Source organism: Rattus norvegicus, chromosome 7 (genome assembly GCF_036323735.1).
Source record: "Rattus norvegicus strain BN/NHsdMcwi chromosome 7, GRCr8, whole genome shotgun sequence".
In the NCBI taxonomy this organism is placed as follows: Eukaryota; Metazoa; Chordata; class Mammalia; order Rodentia; family Muridae; genus Rattus; species Rattus norvegicus.
The window spans coordinates 88,725,847-88,749,937 of NC_086025.1; the positions used below are offsets into that span (position 1 = coordinate 88,725,847).

Here is a 24,091-nt window from a genome sequence, read left to right on the forward strand (position 1 = left end):
CAAGATCTAATTAGGATAATTAGCATATGTCACCTTAAATGTGTATTTTTTTTTTGTGCTGAGACTATTCAAAATCTGCTGTTCTTTTGGTTTTCAGACCTGCAGGTTTTCAGACCTGCATTGTTTTAAGCTATAGCAGGCCCACTGTGTGATAGTCCCACTGTGTGATAGTCCCACTGTGTGATAGTCCCAGTGAGTGATAGGACACTTGGCTTCATTCCTCTCTCAGTTACCTAGAACAGTGAAGGAGCCCCTCCCTCATCTTCTAGTCTCCCCATGGTCTCCAGCTTCTGGTAGCTAATGCTTTTCTCTAATTTTATGAGATCATAATGGGTATCTATTGCCATCTAAAATAATGAATCCTGCCTTTTGCAACAAAAGACCTAGAAGACCTTGAGTCGATAGCCTGACACAAAAGGGCAAATGCCACAAAACCTTTCACACAGTGCTATGAGACCAGTCTTTGTGAAGCCACTCTTGTTTGTGTGACATGCCTATGTCTACCCTGTTCTTCCCTTTGATTACGTCATGGCTGTTGTCATTCTCCTGTAGTCCATACTGTGTTACTTTGTATTGCACAGTCACTGTGGAACAGGTGAAGGCACATAACGAAGACGCTTACATATCACCTATTCCCTTGTTACTCACCGCATCTTACCTTTCCCTGTGAATACGTGTGTCCTTTCCACTTGCAAAAATGAGACAGTCTGCTTCCTGGGTCTTGTTTTGCACAGATTGATTTAAATTATAAAGAACTTATCTTCTTTTCCTCAGCTTCCTGTGAGTTGGTACGTTTCCCATTTCTGCTCTGAATGAAAATGTTAACAGAAATTACTTTTCTGAACTGGGTACAGTTTGTGACATTGTTTGCAGAGTGACATGGTTTTGTTTCTGTTTTTGTTACAGTGTTCTTGGGTGTGACAGATCTCCAAGCCAATCAGGTTGAAATGACAAGCTTGTGTGCTCGGTGGCAAATCCATCGCCATGCCACAGCCTACAGGATAGTTCTAGAATCCCTTCAGGGTAAGTACAATTTTGTGCAGCACTTGCATGCCTGCTTTTATGTAAATCACTGTGGAAAGTCACATTAGCCTAGAGCCCTTGTCTGCAAGCTTCAAGTTCTGGGATCAGAGATTCAGCATGTGACATCAGACCTGCTGAACTTAACGTGTGACCTCTCCTCACCTGTTAGCAGATGTAACCAAGGCATTGATTTTCAGGGTTCTGTGAGGTATATGCTGAGAGAATGCATGTAGAAGCTTATCCATCAATGCTTTGCACCCAGCAAGCTCCCAAACAATGCAATCTGCTGTTGGTCTCAGGAGCCACATAACCAGACTAGCATGCATTCAAATTGCATGGTGCTAGCACCGTGCTGGCCACTCCATGGTGACCAGCTGCAAATAGCATGTTTTTCTGAGTGTTTCTTTGCCCTGGTGATAAGTTGTGAACACATTCTCATTCAGGAGGAAGCATCGTGTATCCATCTCTGTAGGGGTTTGGTCTGACATATATAGGAGTTCAAAATAGAATTATTGGTGGAGACAAGAAAAACATTTTAAAAAGATATATATTCTATGGATGTGTGAAATCTGAGTTATGGCTGTTTAAGCCAAAGGAGATGAAAGATATGCTTACTATGAGTAGAGGAACAACTACATAATTGAATTAAAGTTCATATCTCTCTATGATCATATTTAATATAGAAGGGTTAATATTTACTGGCATTTGTTAAGCTTAAAGATACTAAGCTTAATACTCATACTCCCAAAATGTCCCACAATAATTTGATCCTTATATATATATTTTGAGAACCTATGAAGAAAGAATAAGTTTCTGTAGATAGTTACTCTATTTTGGAAAAATATTTAACCATTTGGGTTGACAATAATACGTATGAAAGTCAGTGTGATCACTGGAACTACTACTATTTAGAGCTATTCTTATTCAAGATTTTTAGCACAATGCATTTGCAGAGAAGCATTGAGGTTGTTTAAAGGAAGATATGATTGGTGTATAACTGTAGGTCTGTAGTCCCAAATCACAGCGAGTTCTTTCTCACCTGAGACTTTCGTTGGCTACAGAATGAACCAAAATGTGTCTCTCACACTCCCTCAGAATTACTTTCAAGCTGGAAGAGACCGTTCAAACTGAACCACTATAGTCTTGAAAAGAATGGACAGAAGCCTCGTTTCGTTTACTTTCGGTCAGTGTTTGTAGCTGAGGGGTTCAGCAGCTGAGTTAGCTCTGTTGTCTCTCACCTGACATGGTATTTATCTGCAAGAGAGTCTTATCTAGAGCTGCTGAAGAGAGAGTTTGGTCAGGAAGATGTGGGAGTAGCTGTAGGGAAAGCATTTCTGATATTTAATTTCATTTTTTTGGTGCTTTTAAAAATTAATTATTTTATTTATTCACATTCCATATGTTGCCCGACTCCCAGTCCCCTCTCTCAGAGTTCTTCATCCCCTCTCCCTCCCCTTTGCCTCTGATAGGGTCCTTCCCGACACCTACTCACCTACACCCCGTCTGGGCATCGCCCTTCCCTGGGGCATCGAGTCTTTACAGGATTAGGGACATCCTCTCCTACTGAGGCCACACAAGGCGGTCCTCTGCTACGTATGAGCACGGGGGTGGGGGGTGGCACAGGCCACCCATGTGTGCTCTTTGAGTCGTGCCTTAGTCTCTGGAAGCTCCCAGGGGTCCAGGTTCGTTGACACTGTTGGGCTTCTTATTGGGTTGCCATCCCCCTTTAGCAGCTTTAGTCCTTCCCCTAACTTTTCCATTGGGGTCCCCAACCTCAGTCCAATGGATGTGCATTTCTGTCAGTCAGCTGCTGGTAGAGCCTCTCAGAGCCATGCTAGTCTCCTGTCTTGCAAGTACAACATAGCATCAGTGATGGTGTCAGAGTTTAGTGCCTACCCATTGTATGGATCCCAAGTTGGGCCACTCACTGGGTGGCCTTTCCTTCCGTCTCTGCTCCATTTTTGTCCCTGTATTGCTTTTAGACAGGAACAATTTTGGGTCAAAGTTTTTGAAGGTGGGCTGGTGACCCCATCCCTCCACAGGCCTTGTCTTTCTAGTGAAGATGGTCTCTTGAGGCTCCATCTTTCTAGTGTTGGGCATTTCAGCTAAGGCCACCCTCCTTGAGTCCTGGGAGGCTTTCATATTCCAGGTCCCTGGGACATTTCTGGTATTTTAACTGATAGAATTCAGTACAAAGCCTTGTGTTTCTTCTTGAGAGAAGGAAGAGTGGGGTGGGGCCCCTTCATCATACAGAGAAATGTGATTGCTTCTCTGATTCACCTGTTAAGGACTGGTGATAAAATGCCCATCATCCCATTGGGAGGATGAGACCCAAGTTTTGACCATGTGTCATTATTTCTCTGGCTACGTATACTGCCTCTGCAGTTCTCTCTCTCTCTCTCTCTCTCTCTCTCTCTCTCTCTCTCTCTCTCTCTCTCTCTCTCTCTCTCTCTCCCCTCCAGCCAAAGGAGCTATCTGGGGTAAATGGGTCTTGATTCCTCCTTGTATTAGAGAAAAGTTACATGGTAGGTTAACTTACTGCTGCATGCCTCAGTCAAATTTCTGTTGTTGAGTGAGTAAATATATTCCCCAAGGTCTGATCATATAAACCTTTATTCTGAGGTGAAGTTAGTGGAGATGTCCCTGCTGTAACCTCAGATTCTCATCATCTTTCTTCTCTGCGCTTCAGTTTCTCCAAAAATTACATCGCTTGAAAATATTAACCATGACAATTACCTACACATTTATAAGCAAACTATCTAGGCTGCACCATTTAAACTTATTTATTATATTTATGAAAACATGAATAAAGGGAGTTGAGCAAAAGGATTAATTACTGGCTTATACATTGGGAGGCTTAAATGATGCCCAACATCAGGCACCGCTGGATCCTGGTGTTTGAACAGAGTCCTTGAGATGGAGTCTTGCTCCCTTTTCCCACTCTGCTTTTCACACTCAGTTTGGCTCTGTGATGAGGCTCCAGCCAGATCCCGAGCAACAGCCCCCTTGTTTCTGGCTCCATAGAGATGGTGAAAAGAGGAATTTCTTTCTCAATATTTCCAACAGAAGTCCAGAAACTGAGTCATGCTGGCTGGTTTGATCACATGCTTCTAAATCTATCATTGAGTGCACAGGAATGAAATAAACAGACTGGTTGGACCCAGTTAATTTCCCTGACCGTGTCTGGTGGCAGTGGCCAGGAGCAGCAGGGTGGTATTTAATGCTGTCCAGATTATAAGTACCAAGAAGGGGAAGGTTGGATCCAAAGGAAAAAAGGATAGAATTCAAGACTGGCAAAGACAAGACATCTGCTCATGTAAATATTAGAACATTTTTATGGCTAAGAGAAGGGAAAAGATCACTAGAAGGACAAGGACCATATGGGGAAAGATTGAACTAAAACTTGCCAGTTAGCCATTTGCCAAACTCAATTCAGGCTTTGGTTAGTTCTGGCATAAATCAAAGTGAGAGACTTTTAGTTGATCTTGCTAACCTCCCTCTCCCTCTCCCTCTCCCTCTCCCTCTCCCTCTCCCTCTCCCTCTCCCTCTCCCTCTCCCTCTCCCTCTCCCTCTCCCTCTCCCTCTCCCTCTCCCTCTCCCTCTCTATCCTCACCTGCCCATCTGTTTTTAAGTGTCATGGCAGCTAAGGTTAGATACAGCATTTCTCTTTGAGTTTCTGTCATAAAGGCCCAGACACTGTGTCTCCTTGTTAATTTGTGTGGTGAAATCTTGTAGACTACTTAGGAAAGAGTTCAGAGGGTATATGCCCTTCCCCCTCCTTTAGGTGTGAGATTTGATTGTACGGTAGTATCTGTTGTAAGAGCTAGAGGATTACAGTCTACTGGAACACCGACTTTACCAAAGACCAAGACTAGAAAGAAATGCTATGTGCAACCTATTTCAGAATCAGACTGTCTGATGTAAAGGCATTGTGACTGGGAGCAGATATTTGAGAAATCTGGGGAGAGAAAGTATTCATGTCCTAAAATTCTCAAAGCACTCTTCTCCTGACACTGAGTAGCCTCTGCAAGTGGCTCTCAGCAGCTGTACAAGGCACCATTTTGGGAGCCAAGATGGGGATGCCTTTATTGATGTAATAACAATTCAGAATGTAGGTTACCTTGCTTTTTAGAAATAAATACATAAAAAGCAGATCATTTTACTCTGTCCTAAGAAAATAAACCGAATTAACGTTCTACCTTGAGCAGAGAGAATAAAAGGGTTAGTCATCATCTGATCAATTTTGTTTTCCTTTGAGGCAAAGCCATTAGACTTGAGACACATGCCAAAAGCAGCATGTCCACTCCTTCACTCACGGAGTCCCCCTTTGTTACTGTTGGAAATCAAACTAATAGTATTTGCCATTAATTTTAATATGCCCACTCCAATTTCCAAGGATTTGGGGATTTTTTATTATTATTTGCAGTAAAGCCCATTAATATCCTATTTTCAAGGGTCCTTAAGAAGTGCACAGATAACCACGGAAAATAGGAAATGGCAGAAATAGAACATTTCTAGAGATGATTCCCTGAGGGAATCTCTGGAAAGCTTTTGTGGTTACAGATCTTCATACTCTATGCATAAGACTCAGAAAATATTTGTCTTATTGGTAGCTTACAGAGACTTCCAGTTGCAAGGGATACTTGGGCATCAGAAAGAAACCATTCTAGGGGGTTTCTGAGTCTTGGAAGCACAGAGTGAATTTGGATATTAAAAATAGTTTACTAAGCATTCACAGTAATATATAATCTTACAAAACAGTAGGCATTTTTAAATTCATGTTATTACCACAGGGGGAGGCCATGTGGAGGCCATAGCACAGCTTTGTGGAGTTGGTGCTCTCCTTCTATGTTTAAGAGAGCTCTAGGGATCAAACTCAGGTCAACAGGCATGCAGAGCAAGCATCTTTACCAGCCGAGCCATTTTGCTGGCCCAGCACCAATGCTTCCACTTGATTATTACATATGATGTATGAGAAGTAACTAAGATAGACAGTGTGCTGTTGAGAACAGGTATATTTGATTTTCTTTGTTGTGATTCTGAGAATAAACCCCAGGCCTCAAACATGCTAGAGAAACCCTGACAATACCCAGTGCAAATTTATTAATAAATATTACTTATAAAGTTCACTTATAAAAGTCTTTAATATTCACAATATATGGAAATTAGTTTCAAACGTCATTTATCAAATGACTTTAATTTTAAGGTCAAGATTGTGCCATAGCCAAAATTAAAATAATGTTTATTATGATATATAAGTATTGATACAGATTGAAATATAAGATCAAAGTTTGTCTGGACATCATGCTTTCAAAATGGCCAAAGTTCTGTGTTGTGTTCACTTAATAGTCAATTCATCTGTTTTTATATTTTGCATGTGCTGGTTTTTTTTTTTTTTTTTGGTTGGCATTGTTGTTTTTAATTTTTTTTTTATTAACTTGAGTATTTCTTATATACATTTCGAGTGTTATTCCCTTTCCCGGTTTCCGGGCAAACATTCCCCTCCCCCCTCCCCTTCCTTATGGGTGTTCCCCTCCCAACCCTCCCCCCATTGCCGCCCTCCCCCCATAGTCTAGTTCACTGGGGGTTCAGTCTTAGCAGGACCCAGGGCTTCCCCTTCCACTGGTGCTCTTACTAGGATATTCATTTTTTGGTTTTTTTTTTTGTTGTTGTTTGTTTGTTTGTTTGTTTTTTTTGGTTCTTTTTTTTTTTCCGGAGCTGGGGACCGAACCCAGGGCCTTGCGCTTCCTAGGCAAGCGCTCTACCACTGAGCTAAATCCCCAACCCCGCATGTGCTGTTTTTAAAGCAAATTTCTGAAGTGATTTTTTTAGAGAAATAGGTAGTTCCTATTAACTGCTAAACATATACAATGTATATATAATGTATGAATCCATGTCGCCTTTGACAGCAGTTTCTAAATTCCTAGCAATAAGCAGTTATAAGGCTTTGACAAATCACATGCAATCCGAGTCCGAGAAATGGCTCAGGAGTTTAGAGCACTTGCTGCTCTCGCGGAGAACTTGTGGAATAGCTGAGTTTCCAGCACTCCTGTTGGGTGGCTCACAACCTCTTGTAATTTCAGCTCTTAGGGATCCAATATCTTCTGGCCTCTTCAAGTGTGCACACACATGACATAATGTCACACAGAAACACACAGATATATACATGAAAGTTAAAAAAAATCTAGAAAAAAAGCATGTTCCCCCATTTAAGGGATGGAATCTAGAACTACTCCCAAGAGAAGTTTTTAAAGTCACGTTTTACTTGTATATTTAGTGGTAGGGGAGGGGAGGCACCCATGTGTCACATCACCTGTGGAGGACTGTTTGTGGGAGCTGGTTCTGTTCTTCTTCTGTCGTGTGGGTTCCAAGGATCACACTCAAGCCCTGGGACTTGGCAGAAAACACCTTTATCCACTGAGCCATGTTGCTGGCCCCTAGAGGGAAATTTCGATGTTTGCTCTTTTTGTAGTAATCACAATTCCTCCTTCTTGCCAGATATCTATTATGCCAAGAAATAAATATTATGACTAATTCTGAAACTTTTCTGTAATTAACGCCCCCCCCCCAAAGTCCCAGCCCTGACTTATGAGGACCTCTTACCTGGCCTTTAGCTAGTGAGCACACCAGAACTCTCAGAATGTTTCATTTTGAAGAATGACGTCTTTACACCAGTTTATGATGTAGTGGTGTACAGGAAGTGATGCCATTTGAAACCTGAGCTTAGAGTTTGAATTCAATTTTCAGTTTGTGGCTGAGCTTGGGACTGTAGTAACTTGTGAATGTTTCTGGCCTCCTGTTTCTAGTCTTTAAAGTGAGGATAATCATAACTGATATAAGAATAGAATGGATTAGTATTTGTAAAAATCCGTATGATAGCTCTTGGCACATGATAAGCATTCATTAACTTTTTGGCTGCTGCTGTGGTGGTTATCATGAAGCAGAAAACACAGAGACCTGGAATAAAGTAGGCTGTCACCGAATGGTGAATGTGATTCACCCACTTGCTCTGGCTGCAGACACCAGGGCCAGCAGTGATTCTTCCAAAGGGGTATAGCAATTTTACTGTGGGTGTAGAGAAGAGACGGGGACCAACGGTTACTCCTGTGACGTTCTTTGTGCCTCGGGCATGGGGAAGACAGAAGGTGTGGTGATGTATGACACAACTCCCTGAGGGGGTTCAAAGTACCTGGTTACCAGTGACTGGGAACCAGTACTCCTGTCTCTGTGGCCTTAATCCACTTCAGCACCATGCCCTGTTCAAAGAACACAATGGGGTTTTCATAGTGTATTCAGGAAGGTTTAGGAAACGCATACTAAGTTTCCTCTGTCTCCTTTATGACAAAAGCATAGCAGCTGTCAGATCAATCAAGCCTGGACATGGGGATGATGCTCAGGGATCGAATGCTCCCCCATTCTGCAAAAGGCCCAAGGTTCAGTCCCTAGTGCCCCATAAAACTGGGTGTGGTCTCACACATCTCCTATCCCTTCTCCTACTCCGACGATGGAGGCAGAAGGATCGGAAATTAAAAAAAAAAGAAAAACAAAACACAAAAAACAAAGCTGCACAACGAGTTCAAGGCCAAACTAAGCTTGAGATGTGTGCAGGGGTAATGAGAGGGGAAGAGGTCTTCAGAGAGGACAAGGAGCAAATGGAGAGAGGGAGGGAACTTATGTGACTTGAAAGCCAAAGGACTTTATTTGAGGAGATGAAGGGGGCCACAAGGAGGAGGATGGGGAAGGACAGTAAGGGATGGGGATGACATAGTAATGACACATGCATGAAAGTGCTGTAAGGAAACCCATCATTTTGTTTGCTAACCTAAAATATTAATTAAAAAAAATCAGGAGCGACAGACAAGAAGCAGGGCACTCTGGAGACCCCCTCCTTGTCCTGGGAATGCCCCACGCTTGCGTGCCTGCTGCTTTGAGAATAAATTCTAATTGCAGTGACTTAGACCAGCGTCCAGAAGGGAACCCTGTTGAATGGTCTTAAATTGTATGCAGTTAAAGACCATTCTGTTTATGTAAGTTTGTGATCACGTGACTATGTTCTGGTGAATCAAGCCTAGTAAATGAGAGTTGAGTGCAACAGATGAGTTAAGACACGTGCACATAATATTGTGTGGTCATAGTTCTTCTTTCAATAAAGACTTGACTTGGTGATTTTAAAATAATAAGCCTTACTTTTGTCCATATTAAATGTAATTTTTAACAGATGTTCAGTAAATATACAAAAAATTTTACCTGGAGATACAATGCTGCAAATAAAGTAAATGGTCGTGTGACATATGCTATTCCTATTATGCATTTTGAAGTCAATAATTGACGAAATGCTGTGTTTGTTTTTGTCTCATATACGTTTTGTTTTGCTTTTAATGTAGACACACAAGCACAAGAATCCACCGTGGGAGGAGGAGTAAACAGGCATTGCTTCTATGGACTTCAGCCTGACTCAGAATATAAAATCAGCGTTTATACAAAGCTCCAGGAGATAGAGGGACCGAGCGTGAGCATCATGCAGAAAACACGTAAGTCAAGCGTCTTCTCCTGATCCCCCTAGAAATCAGCAAATAGTGTATCGGTTTGGATCTACGGCTTCACGCTGCTTAGAAAAATAAGAGCTCTCGACAGCTATGAGTGTGAGCGATGCACATTTTCTCTTTTATCCACCCCCAAATTCCTCACAATGCCCAGCTATTGCCATCAGAGTGTTTTCCTTTCCATTCTCTATACGTTGCCACAAGTCCATCTGATGGCAAAGGGCTGAAAACAATGATTTACATTGTGATCCAAATGCATTCATGGTATGTGGTGTGTGAAATCGAGTTTGAGGACAATGCCATCTTATCGCATCAGTGAGAGTGGGCTCAGAGCCAACATGTTCCAACTGGCTGACCCTGGAGAAATTGCCTCCCTTAAGATGTTTTTCGAGCTGGCCCCAGATCTGATGCATGGAATGGAAAAGCAAAGTAGAAAATGAAAACAAAACACCTTTTATATGTTCCAAGGAGCTGAGGGTGTCAGCCTCTTAGAGTAGTTTTTTTCCCCATTAATTAATTTATTTATTCACTTTACATCCCGATTTCAGTCCCTCTCCTTTCAGTTTCCACCTTAAATGACTCCTCCCCCCACCCATCCCTCCTTTTTACCTCTCAGAAGTGGGAGGTCCCTTCTGGGTACCAACCCACCCTGGTGCCTCAAGTCACTGCAGCACTAGGCACACCCTCCCCTCTGAGGGCAGACCAGGCAGTTCAGTCAGGGGTACAGGATTCATAGGCAGGCAACAAAGTCAGGGTAAGCCCCCGTTGCAGTTGTTGGGGCGCCTGCACGAAGTCCAAGCTTCACATCGGCTACATATGAGTTTGTGTAGGGCTGGGTCTAGTCGTTGTACAGTCTTTGGTTGGTGGTGTAGTCTCTGAGAAACCCAAAGTATATACAGGTTAGTTGACTCTGCTGGTGTTCTTGTGGAGTCCCTGGTCCCTCCAGGTCTTACAGTAGCTTTTTAATAGAATTCAAATTCTTGAATATGAGCATATGAACAGGTGGTAGATGATGGGATCTCCTTCTGGTTTTGCATGGCACATAGAAAGAACTATCACCCTGTACAGATCGTCTAGCCTCCAGGACCATGGAGAAAGCAACCACAGTCAGCAAATTCCCTTAACAAACTGGATGAGCTCGTGTGTTATAGCTCGTCTTTAATTGCAGCACTCAGGAGGCAGAGGCAGGAGGATCTCTGTGACCTCCAGGTTGGCCAGTGCTACATAGCGAGATGCTTCCAAAAATAATTAATTAAACGATAAGAAGTTGAATCATCTAAAATTTTAATGTAGAGCCTTTATTTCACAATAAATATATTTGACATTTTACACATGTGTTTTTGACATATAATTATACATCATAAAATCTAAGAGCCATTTTAAGTGGGCAACTCAGTTATTTTGAGTACATTTGAAGAGACATACAAGCATCACTATCATACCGTCTTAAAGCATTTCCATCATCCCAAAGAAACCTTAACCTTACTCTGTCACCTTTCCACTGTTATGTAACCTCAAGTCATGCCCTTTCTTTTGCATTATCTTTTCCTAGACATTTTATATGAACAAAAATAAATAGCAGACAGCCCCCTGTACCTGCCATGTTTTAATTAGCATGCCTTTGAAATTTACCGAAGCCATGGAATGTACCAGGTGCCCGTTTCTTTCCTGGTAGACTGAAATTATGTCTTGTGGATGTGCATCATATAATGTGTGAAGTTAACAGGTCTTTGGCAGTATACAAGTCCTAGAGTCAAGCATGTTTTATTGGATCTCTGTGAGGCCACTTTCAGCTATCATGGTCTTGGGAGGTTCAACACCTCCGAGATTTTTTTTGCTTATCCATAAAATTGATTATCTATTTTCTTACCACCAATGGTAAGAAAACACCTTTGACCATCTGTTGAACTCTTGAACTTGTGTTTTACCAAACACATACTTTGTCTTCTCCATTACCTTCTTGGGAGTCAAAGCTAATTGCCTCAGAGCTACAGCTCAATATCATGCATTTTCTCTGGACCTTTATTTAAAAAAAATTTTTAAAGTACATTTTAAAGTCTTTGGACAGCTTTCAAAGACATACCCTTCTGGTGCCAATCTGCCAGAAGCTTTTAATTTCTGGGTTCTCAGGTTTATAAGCTAAATTCGCTGTTCATGCTTAGCACTTGTCTGACTATTAAAAACAACTGACTTTGTGACCCCTGGTTTACCTTAGTATCTCCTAACCTTAATCTCACAACTGTTAGCTAGCAACTTGGGGTTGATCCCAATTGGATCTCTTAGTTTGATGTAAATATTTCCCTGATATGGGAGATATATGTCTCCTTGTAGCTTCCAACCACTGGCTCTAGCTTAACTTTCTGAAGCAACACGGATCAGGACTGTTTATCTGCTATGTGACAGCCCATCATATGGTTGACGATAGGGACCATCTGTATGCCATGTAAGGAGCATAAGCCTGTGGCCCCAGGATGGGTGTTCTCCATATCCAAGAGATGCTTTGGTTAGATGTTTTGCTCAAACGTTCCCTTGGTGTGATTCTGAGTTTATTGATGAAACTGAGGATGTCTTAATCTTATATTTTAAGGAAATGTGTACTAGTAAAGATGACCTAGTAGTCCTAAATCATTTAAAGTGCATACGCCAGGCGTTGGAAGCATTTTGTAGTGATCCAAACAGAGTTTTGCAGTCATAGTTTTAGGATTAGAGACTGTCTTTTCCTCTTTTCTCTCTCCATTTTAATTTTAGAATCCTCAAACAACAGCAACAACAAAAACCTTTTAAAACAACAGGGATTCATATGTCCGTATCTGAACAGGAGCATCACATCATGTGTTTCCCCTCAATCTTTCTGGAAAGACAAAGCTCTATTAATGTGGTTCCTTCCAAAAATACCTTTCACTTTACCTACAGATGGGATCCTGCCGCAGAGTCCCATGACTTGCCTTGTGTCACTCAGGAATTAGCTCACGGACATTTTCCCTCTATCAGTAACATACAGTTACCTCATTCTTTCATGTTGACTCACTCATGTCATGAGGCTGATTTAATTTTACTGGATCCCAGATTAGAAGAGAACACAAAATTCATCTCTCCTTATGAAGGAATTCGCTTTAAACATCTGTCAGAGCTTGAACTTCCCAGCTGTCGGCTGCCTGAAGCTGGAGTTCCCTTTTGTGGACAGGCGTTATCATTGGTGGCGTTTCCCAAATATTAAGCTGGGAGGATGAAAATTTTCTGTGTTTTTTTCCCCTAAATCTTCAGTGTCAGGTATCAATAAAAATGAAAAACAACATACTATTTTATCATTACCTACAACTGTAGGCGACAATGGTGCTACCACTCCTTGGTGCTTGGCTGTGCGAGTTGGCATGAGAATCAGTCTTCTCTCTGACTGTCCCCAGGTCGTCTGAATGCTGCAGGCCCAAAAGATCTGACCACACTCCAGTCCCTACGTCTTTATTCTTGGTCCTCAGAAACGAGAGGCTTTTTTTTTCAAGATGCACACTGAGCAGAATAGAGAGTGAATCATATTTCATTTGTAAGTGGCATCTTTGGAGACATAGACTGGGAAGGGTTAGAAGTATCAGGGACCAAAGATTGATGGTCAGTGCTTAGGCAGAATGGAAATGAGGTTCACTGTCTGTGTGAAAACAGCCAGAACCTACATCTCACCAGAAGGCTGGGATTCATGCCTTAAATCAACATCAGAACCACTTTGTAGTTGGCAGTGTGATTAGGACGACTCCTGCTGGGCAGCCTGAATGGGGGCAGAATGCATTTCAAGCCTTTGGTGTGGCATAAAAGGATGGAGAAAGGCAGTTTTCACAGGCTGTGACTAGTTTATAGTAGTCATTAGATCCTCAAAGAAGGCAGCTATCAACATCATTGATAATTTAGAATAAGACTTACTGTATCACTTCCCTCTGTTCCCTATAGAGGACATCACTAATGAGTGTTTTTGTCCCTTTCCTACATAGAATCACTTCCCACAGAACCACCAACTTTTCCTCCAACCATCCCACCAGCAAAGGAAGGTAAGAGAACAAGAATGACAGCGTGATTCTAGATTTGGGGTTTCGGTTGTGTTTCTTTGTTCATCTAGTGAAAATCAAAGTGGATGCTGGAGAGATGGCTCAGCAGTGAAGAGCACACATTGTTGGTGCAGAGGACCTGAGTTTGGCTCCTAGCACCTAACGACTCCCTGTAGCTCTATCTTCAGGATGATTGATGCGAAGCCTCTGACCTCCCTCGAGATTCCACTCACACAGGCAGACTCACATGTACAAATACACATCATTTCAAAAAGAAATAAAATACACATTTTAGAAGAAAACCAATGTATCAATATAAAAATATTTTCTTGTCTTACCTAATATTCTCCTTAATATGCATACACAGCTTATCAAACCATGACAATTTAAAAAATTATTTAATAATAAATTGTATACACAGGTGGGTTTTTCCTACAGAATTGCTTATTATTGACCTCACTGAAAATCTCAGAATAGAGAGTGTTCACCAAGGAAGAATAGTTACATTTTATGTACATGAAAAGCTTGTGTATAATTTTAAAGCAAAGGGGAATGGTCTCCAGTTTACCCTGAAATGGCTCTCCAGCTTCTATCCTCACTGCAGCAGCTGGGGCTGCCAAGGTAATTATGCTGCCAAGCAGAGTGGTGGTCATTGATTTTCATCCCATTAATGTGCATTTATTAACTACACTATTAATTTTCAAGGTTCTTCTGTTAGGGGTGGGTAATACTGTTGGCATTTAGTCTAGGCTCCGCCTCAGAGTTACCTGGCACCAGCCAGGTGTGCCTGACTCACTTTAAAAGGGGCAGCTTCCCCCCTCCTTTTGATCTTGCTCTCTTACACTCTTCTCCCTCTCTCTGAGCTCATGGCCAGTCTCTCCTCCTCCTCTTCCTCCTCTTCCTCCTCCTCCTCTTCCTCCTCTTCCTCCTCTTCTTCCTTCTTCTTCCTCTCTCTCTCTCTCTCTCTCTCTCTCTCTCTCTCTCTCTCTGCCTTTCTCTGTCTCAACTCCCCTCAACTCCCCTCTTCATGCCCTAAATAAACTGTTCTATATTATACTGTCCTGTGGCTGGTACCTCAGGGGCAATGGATGCCTCAGCATGGGCCCACAGAGGCAACCTCTTCCCCCACACAATACCTTGCCTCCACCAAACATATTCCTTCCTTCTCCTATCTTTTAATAAAACACAACAAATACTGAAACAGAGCATGATTGCTGGTTTTTGCTTCCTTTTGGTATTATAAGAGAAAAAGGTACTAATGCAGATAATTGTGTCAGTGGTATGAGTTACAAAAGAGAAATTGGATTATGATAGCTCAGGAATGAGAGCAATGAATGCTGTGGTTGGTAGTAACTGCCAAGAGATAAATAATAAAATGTATAATGCTTGAGCAATCCATCATGTGTTTGGGGAGCAATCAATACCTTAATGGTACACACAGTAAAGAGTAGAGATAGAGTTATGAAGGGTATTGTATGCCAGCCACATAAAGGATCAGGCTTTATCCTATAAAAATATGATGCCACAAGAAGGTCAATTAAAGGAAAGATGACCTAATAAAATCTTTGCTTAGGAAAGATAACTTTGGGCCATGAAGATGGCTCAGTTTGGTAAAATTCTCAGGCAGCATGGGGTACTTGAGTTCAGACCCTGGCATCAGCATAAAGGTTGGGCAAAATATATGTAGCCCTGGGCAGATTATCTGAGCTTGTGGCCCAGCCAGGCTAACAAAAATGGCAAACTCAAGTTCTAATTCAGTGAGACACCCTGTAGGTGGAGAGTGATGCAGAAAGCATCTGGCATCAACCTCTGATCTCTATATATATTGATATACATACACATGCACCAACACATGTATATACAAATATTAGTTTATAGTGCTCACGTCAGGGCTAGAATGTTGATGCCACTCCTCCAATGTAGCCTACATAGCACCTTTTGGTACCACGAAAGCTAGCCAACAGGAAGGAAGTTTCCCGGCAGTACAAGTATGATTTCTCTATGTCCTATGGCCAAGGTGTGTGCTGTCTTGAGCAATAGGATCTGCTATCAGGCTCTGGTGGGCAGCCAGGAGCAGTAGGAACAGCCTGTGTTATTTTGGAGATTTCCAGGACAACAATGGGGGAAGAGGTATCCCACATCTGGCACTGGGATTTTTATTTAAAAACCTAGAGTATATAAAATTTTATTTTCAAAGTTATCCTGGATACTTATTAAGCAAGTATTTAAAGTTAGAAAAAAGTCTTTAAGAAAAAAAATGAAAACAAAACACTCTTATATCCTAAATGTATTTTTTCATGCATGTCGATGAATTTTCTTTTATTCTAAGCAAATGATTCATTAATAAAGTTTAAAATAAAATTTTCTTTCGTTTTGAAGATGAAGTGATGTCTTATTTCATCTTTCTGTGGAAAGAGAGGGCATGATTTCCTTTCCTGTTTATAATGACAAGACTGCAATCCTTTTCAGCTTTAGAGTCAGACTGTGAATCTGTAAAATTATGTAAGTCGCATGAGAGTCACGAAAGCAAGCTCAGCAGCTCCTCACTGTCCCAGAGTGTGACCTCCCTCAAGGGTGATTTACCTTACCTTATGGGCAACCAAAAGGAGTCAAGCTTCTACAATAAGAACTGGGCTGTTGTTTCTCAGAAAGGAGAAAGACAAATTATCTCATAGATTATTTGTATGAAACTGAATTACGATGAAAAGGTTGAGATTACATACAGCATACAGCATACAACATAGTTAATTGCAGTGATCCACAGTAATAGCCAGAAAGAGGAGTGGATAATGAGGAGCTGCCCAAAGGGGACTTTGAAAGGGGACTTACAATGGAGAAGGGTTTGGGTAATATTATTGTGTGCCTTTTTATTATGTTGATGATACCCAATAGTAACCACTGGTGGTGGCTTCCTTATGCTTGTGTTAGTGTCTACTTTTTGGAGTGGGGGGGCATGTGTCAGTGGATGGTAAAAAGACATAGAAAGGATTTTTGAGCAACTCAGTAATTAAAGTTTGAGTATGCTTCTTCACAATGAATTACAGATTTTCAAAAGACAGGTTCTCATGTAGGTTGTTGGGCTGGCATCAAACTTTTCAGTAGTTAGGAATGACCATGAACTTGTACACCTCCAGCTTCTGCTTCTCCAATGTCATGTTTACTGACATGGGCCACTATGCCCAGTTTCATGTAGTATTAGGTGTTGTGTTTTATAAAAAGATAAAAAGGAGAAATACGTTTGGTGGAGGTGTAGTCAGGTGCGGGGGAAGGGGTGCTTCTGTGGGCACATGCTGAGGTGTCCCTTCCCCTTGAGGGACCAGCTACAGGATGGTGTGGTTTAGAATAGAGTTTATTCATGGCATGGGGACATGAGGAGTTGAGAGGGTAGTCAAGCCAGAAAGTCAGAGAGAGAGAGAGAGAGAGAGAGAGAGAGAGAGAGAGAGAGAGAGAGAGAGAGAAGAGGAGTAGAGGCTGGCCATGAGCACATGGAGAGAGAGGGGAAGGAGAATGGGAAGAGGGGGTGCAGGGGGGAGGACAGAGCCAGAGCAAGAAGACAAGAGAGCAAGAGAGAAAGAAGGGGGTGAGCAGCCCCTTTTATAGTGAGTCAGGCATACCTGGCTGTTGCCAGGTAACTCTGGGGTAAAATCTAGATAAAACGCTAACACTAGGTATCAAACTGAAGGCTTTGAGCATTCTGGGCGGGCAACCCTAGCTACTACACCACATCTCCAACCCAAATTGTAGTTTACCTGATTCCACTGTATCACGTTTTCCTCCCAAGCTTGGCCCCTCTGCTATTAATTCAGAATCAAAAGCACAGGTGCACAGTGTGGTTGCATAGACTAATTCTTTTGTTGTATTAGACAGTGCTTGCTGCTTGCTTTAGTCTCTCCATCCCTTTCTCCCCCATTTCTCCAATCTCTCATTTTCATTCTTTGCAGCAATTGCTGGATTTATTTATCTCCCTATTCTCACATGCTCCATAGAAGCTTTTCAACCATAAATGGGAACTTGGAGCATGGAAGGGAAATAATGGTGGTAAAGTTTTAGGGCACAAAAGGTGGATCTTATAGCTTAAGCCTTTTCTTTTGGAAAGAGATTTCATTATCAGAAGGCAACCGTTAACTGTCTTCTGGCTTAATAATGATGTTATTTTCCTATAACCCCTGACTTGAAATATATTCTTGGTCTTCAGTATGTAAAGCAGCCAAGGCAGACCTAGTATTCATGGTGGATGGATCCTGGAGTATAGGAGATGACAATTTCAATAAGATCATCAACTTTCTGTATAGCACAGTGGGAGCCCTGGACAAGATTGGTGCAGATGGAACTCAGGTAAGGCTAACCAGTCAATCGTTGCATTATGCTCTGAATTCAGAAATTATTTCTTAGTCTCTTACCATGGTCACTTGTCAGGGGATGTAATCCAAGAACTGTGATGATGGAATCTTTATAGGTGTGTCCAACTTGTAGCTCATGGGATGCATAAATCTTGATAGCTATGATGTAGCCCAACAGATCTGCAGATGACAGCCTCCTACTGACATGTCAAAAGGTTGGATGTCCCTGTCAGAGAGCTACTGAGATCAACAAATTAAAGATGGTAGGCTAGTGGGGGTATTTATTTTATATTAAGGAAGAGTATCTCCTTTACACATAATATTTTCCCTGCCCTCAAGGATGTGGCAGTCTTGAGAGTAGGGGCCAGACTATGGTCACACATTTTAAGGATTGTGAAGAATGTGAAACTACTTCATTCACTCAACAGATACTCATAGCTCAGAGGATCAAACTACGAAGCAACCAACTCAAAATTGTCCCAAAGCGTCACAGGGACAGAAGTAGGAAATTAAGATGAATGAGATCACGGATTTTGAAGTAGAACATACTTGTTTTCATCTGCCTGCTCTGTCACCGAGCACATGTGTGATCTTCACACTCCTGTTTGATTTCCATGCCTCAGTTTTCTCCTTTGTTCAGTGGGTAGAGTCATCGTAGATACTTTACATTTGTATCACAGGAAGATCTTATAAAGAAGGCAACCCTGATTCTGTGGCACAGCCAGTAACCAGATTTAGGTCAGTGTTTACTTGTTAAGTTGGCAAAAACCCTAGAGTTATTAGAAAGATTATTTTTTAATCTTAGTTCTTAATAAGTGCCTATAACTTGAATTTTAACTTTCCTTTGATATTTGATCTATTGAAAACTTAAAGAGAGAGGTTTGGATTAAGGAAGAAGGAAAGAAACTATGGCTGCTACAGTGCTACTGTGTCTTCTGGCCCTGTGGAAGTCCCTACTGTGTAAAAGTGGATACACCCTCTCTCTCCAGGTGGCAATGGTTCAGTTCACTGATGACCCCCGAACAGAATTCAAACTCGATGCTTACAAAACCAAAGAGACACTTCTTGATGCAATTAGACACATTTCCTACAAAGGGGGAAATACTAAAACAGGTAAGAACCAAACAGACATTGACAAAACAATGCCCAGCGAAAGCTCCTGGTGATCATTAGGAATTTGAGGATGACTTTGTCATGAGCCTGGCTGATCCTGGCCTCACACATGATCACAAGTTCCTTGCCCTCATGTTGCAGCCTCAGCTCCCAAGACCCATAATTTTCAGTTGTTTTCATTGATGTAACAATGCTGGCCCACTCTTTTCAGCCCGAGAAAGCACGTGAAGGAGTGAAATGGAACTGTCAATTTTTTGTTTCAGGAAAAGCTATCAAGCACGTTCGAGATACCTTATTTACTGCAGACTCAGGTACAAGGAGAGGCATCCCAAAGGTCATTGTGGTGATAACTGATGGACGGTCACAAGATGATGTCAACAAAATCTCCAGGGAGATGCAGGCAGATGGTAAGGTTCATATATATATATATATATATATATATATATATATATATATATATGCCACCATGGCTATCAAGAACAATGTTGGCACTAAGTTCATGTTCCTATCTGCTTAATTAAATATTTCCTAGTGGATAATGAAGATTTTAAAAAATCACATACCTTGACAATTCTGTAATTAGGTGCTTTTATTAGAGGAAAAGCTATGATTTGTTACCTCAGGGTTTCCTGTCTAGGGAACTGCAGCTATGAGGTATAAAGTATTAAAAGAAACAGTCTAAAGGCCTGTCTCCCAATCTGTGGAATAAATGTTCTCACAGGACAGTTGTGAAGAGTCAGTTATATGATATATATGTGACAATTTGTTTGAATTGTGGACTTGACACAATCTAGAATCACCTAGAGAGGGAGTCTCATGTCAATGAGAGGATGTTTAGATTAGGTTGGCCCTGGGCGTGCCTGTGAGGGCTTGAATTAGCGCAGGTGAGATAGCCTATGCTGCTTATGAGTGGTGTGATTTCACGGGCTGAGCCCTGAACAAAAGAGGGGTGAGCCGAACACCAGCATCTGTGTCCCCATTACTTTTTCCCTCATATTGGGTGCAGTTGGACAAGTTCCCCCACCCTCTGGCTGCTGTGACTGCCTTGCTGTGATAACCTGAAACTGTGAGCCCATACAAATCCCTTCTCCCTAAATCGCTTTGGTCAGGATGTCTTGTTATAGGAGACAAACCAGGACGATACGCTTACCAACAGCAGTTTAATACTTACCTGCCGGATTTTACATGGTGACCCAGTTTAGATTGCTAGACCTTAAGTTGTACTTCTGGAGGAAAAATATTTCTGTTTAAGTAGTACCTCATGCCATAGATGTCAGAATAAATATTAAAAATATGCAACTGAGGCTGGAGAGATGGCTCAGCTGTTAAGAGCACTGACTGCCCTTCCAGAGGTCCTGAGTTCAATTTCCAGCAACCACATGGTGGCTCACAACCATCTCTAATGGGATTCAATGCCATCTTTTGGTGTGTCTGAAGACAGTGACAGTGTACTTACACACAACCAACCAACCAACCAACCAACCAACCAATCAATCAATCAATCAATCTGAAAAAAATATGAGGCAGAGAGATCTCTGTGAGTTCGAGGCCAGCCCGGTCTATATAGTGAGTGAAAAAAAAATGCAACTGTAAGCGAGAACCGTTTGGGCTCCTTCACCAACTGGGGCTTAGCTTTATTGCTTTTTTTTTTAATGGGAAATTTCTTCAGGGGATGATGGAATATTTCTCACATAACGAAATATGCACATTAAGAATTCTGAGGAACAGTAAAAAAGGAATTGGCCACTTCTACTGGGCTTCCAAAATGAGCACATTTCAATCATTTGGACATCAAGCATTTTAAATTGTGCTTTGTGAGGTTTAAATTATTCAGAAGTCTGCTGTGTCTGTTGTAGGTTACAATATCTTTGCCATCGGTGTGGCTGATGCTGATTACTCAGAGTTGGTTCGGATCGGCAGCAAGCCCAGCTCACGTCACGTCTTCTTTGTGGATGACTTTGATGCCTTTAAGAAAATTGAAGATGAATTAATTACTTTTGTCTGTGAAACTGCATCAGCAAGTTAGTTCTTGAGAAGTTGTATTCATGAGTGTGGGTTAAGTACCTGAAATATCTAATGCCAATTAAATAAGGAGCCCCATCTAGAACTGGGGAAGAATTATAGACTCTCAGCGCTAGTTTTCAGTCAGGTATTTAGTCCTACGTTTTGAGCGTATGAGGTAGACATCCTGTCTTCCCCCTTTATGGAGGTTGAAGCTCTTCCCAAGTTGATACTTTGTGTTAAACACAGGGGTGGGAGAGAGGATGATTGAGGACAGCTTGGGGCACTTAGTATCAACCAAAGTTATACAGCAAGACCCTGTCTTAAAACCAAACCAAAGCAAAGCAAAGCAAACCAACAAATGTAGGAAATAGTTTTCAAAGATGTCTTAGTCAAAACCTCTCTCAACCTGTGCTTTCATGTAACTACCAGTGATTTAATGGCTCCAGGAACGTGGTTGGAAGCTGTGACCCTTTGGTTAAAAAGGGGGACGCTAATAACCACAGCCACATCATTGTCCTTAACTCACAGGTCAGGTGAAGAAGCTAGGAAGGTTGTGTTAATTTCCTGTGCCCACCACAATGCGGCCATGCATTTGGAAGATGCGTAGGCTGCGGTTTCACATGGCTTGCTTTGTCTTTCAGCCTGCCCAATGGTGCACAAGGATGGAGTTGATATTGCAGGTAAGCGTTACCACAGCTTCCCCCTATTTTTCTTTTGTTGAAAATAGTTGTTTGTTCGTATGATATATCCTAAATCTGGTTTCCCATTGCTAACTCCTCTAAGACCATCCCTCTCACCTGAAATCCACACCCTCTCTGTCTCTCATCAGAAAACAGATAGGCATTTAAAAATGATGATAAAATAAAATAAGGCAACAAAACCAAACAAATCAGGCAAAAAGGACAAGATAGGACCAGACAAAGAGAAAAAGTGCCAAAGAAGAAGCCCAAGCAACGTATACAGACGGAGAGACACACATTTGCACACAGGAATCTCATAAAAACAGAAGCCCTCATTATCACACTCTAAATACAAATGCGATTGATGCTTGTTTGAAGTCCATCTGCCTGTTTTTGTTTAAATATTTAGCAGGAAACTTTACATTTTTAAAGCGCCTGTTTGTTCTTGTCCCTCTGTCTCACCACTGTAGGATTTAAGATGATGGAAATGTTTGGTTTGGTTGAAAAGGATTTTTCTGCAGTGGAAGGAGTGTCTATGGAACCTGGTACCTTCAATTTGTTCCCATGCTATCAAATCCATAAGGATGCCCTGGTTTCCCAGCCAACAAAGTATGTTTGCTTTGTAGGATGCTAATGTCAATCATACGTTTATTATAAATCTCAATATAAAAATTGATGTCAGTGTGGAATTTACTGTAATAGTTTGTGGTAAGATTTTCCATTATGTTTAGAGCAAATGATATTTATAGTTCTTTGTTTAAAAACAGCCCTAGGGCTGATAATTTGGCTCACTCTGCAGTTAAGAGCACTAACTGTGCTTCCAGATGACCTGGGTTCAACTCCTAGCACCCACATAATAGATCACACCCATCTGTAACTCCACCTTCAAGGGACCTGGTGACCTCTTCTGACCTCTCTGGGCATTCATTATACATGCATGTGTGGCACAGAATTATATGCAAGCAAAACTCTTATACACCAAACATAAAATTTTTGAAAAATTAACAAATCATCAGCCCCATCCTATAATCCTGGTTGAAGTTTAACGTAGCTTCATCTGAAAATCCGTAAAAGTAACTGATGCTGACATAGCAGCACAGCGGACCATACATTATTCTAAATCCTGATGTACGCTAACTCTTGAGCCCATAAGCATCTCTGAAACTCTGAAGTGAAAACTCAGAGAAGCCAAAGTCGTGAAGTAAAATCCATAGTTAGAGGCAGGGAGGTGATTCTGCGGTAAACGTGCTTGTCGTGTAAGCCTGATGAACTGAGTTTAAATACATGGAACCCATGAGGGAAAAAGGATGTAGCGGTGTGTGTCTGTAACCCAAGCACCCCTAAAGTGATTTGGGAGGAGGAAACGGGAGAATACTCCCAGAAGCGGGAGAGCCAGCCTAAAGTAGTGATCTATGGGGATTGAGGCAATCTCCTTTTGTTTTTCAAAGCTTCTCTAGTGAAAAGTGTTACTTTATGGTCAGAGATGAGTTTGTGTCAAGAACAGACAATGAGGCATTGTTTTCATCCCACCGCCAGGTATCTGCACCCAGAAGGATTGCCTGCTGACTATACAATGACTTTTCTGTTCCGGATTCTTCCTGACACGCCACAGGAGCCATTTGCTCTTTGGGAGATTTTAAATAAAAAGTCTGAGCCGCTAGTTGGGATAATTTTGGACAGTAAGTATATTTATGTGTGTAGCAATTGCTGTATTCATGATAATGCACGTGGCCCATCATCTTGACATTTCATGTTGCAACATAACTTAGGTAACGTATAAACAACAAGCGGTGAATTATGAAACTATCAATTCATTCACCTATTAACCTGTTCTCTCAAGACATCTACCTGGGGATGGTGAGATGGCTCAGTGGTTAAGAGCACTGACTGTTCTTCCAGAGGTCCTGAGTTCAATTCCCAGCAACCACATGGTGGCTGGCAACCATCTGTAATGGGATCTGATGCCCTCTTCTGGTGTGTCTGAAGACAGCTACAGTGTTCTCATATACAGAAAAATAAATAAATAAATAAATAAATAAATAAATAAATAAATAAATAAATAAATAAATCTTAACAGAACAACAACAAATTCTCCTTGAGTGCCTGCTTGGTGTCAGCGTTAGGCACAAAGCGGTTCTCCCACTGTGGGCTGCAGCCATTGGAAAATACATATTTCCGATGGGCCTAGGAACTGAGACATCCATCTGAGGAAGAATCGTGAAAGGAAGCTTTCCCCTGTCCTGCTCTGAGTGTAGCACACAGTGCTCACTTTTGATCCATGTCGCTGAAGTTATTGAGTTTAGAATGAAGCTAGAATCCAAAACGTGAAAGTCATGACTACCTTCCAACAAACT

At 41.6% G+C, this 24,091-nt stretch overlaps 1 protein-coding gene across 3 annotated transcripts in view; it reads left to right on the top strand.

The window, feature by feature from the left end:
- Window positions 1-24,091, top strand: part of Col14a1 (collagen type XIV alpha 1 chain) — a 215,113-nt gene that overhangs the window by 114,020 nt on the left and 77,002 nt on the right. For all 3 annotated transcript variants that reach the window (XM_039079204.1, XM_039079205.1, NM_001130548.2), the window contains exons 23-32: window positions 907-1,023; window positions 9,408-9,554; window positions 13,547-13,603; window positions 17,796-17,935; window positions 18,930-19,053; window positions 19,317-19,460; window positions 20,910-21,074; window positions 21,699-21,737; window positions 22,208-22,346; window positions 23,274-23,416. In XM_039079204.1, coding sequence (XP_038935132.1) covers window positions 907-1,023; window positions 9,408-9,554; window positions 13,547-13,603; window positions 17,796-17,935; window positions 18,930-19,053; window positions 19,317-19,460; window positions 20,910-21,074; window positions 21,699-21,737; window positions 22,208-22,346; window positions 23,274-23,416 — 1,215 coding nt within the window. The remainder of the gene's footprint in view (window positions 1-906; window positions 1,024-9,407; window positions 9,555-13,546; window positions 13,604-17,795; window positions 17,936-18,929; window positions 19,054-19,316; window positions 19,461-20,909; window positions 21,075-21,698; window positions 21,738-22,207; window positions 22,347-23,273; window positions 23,417-24,091) is intronic.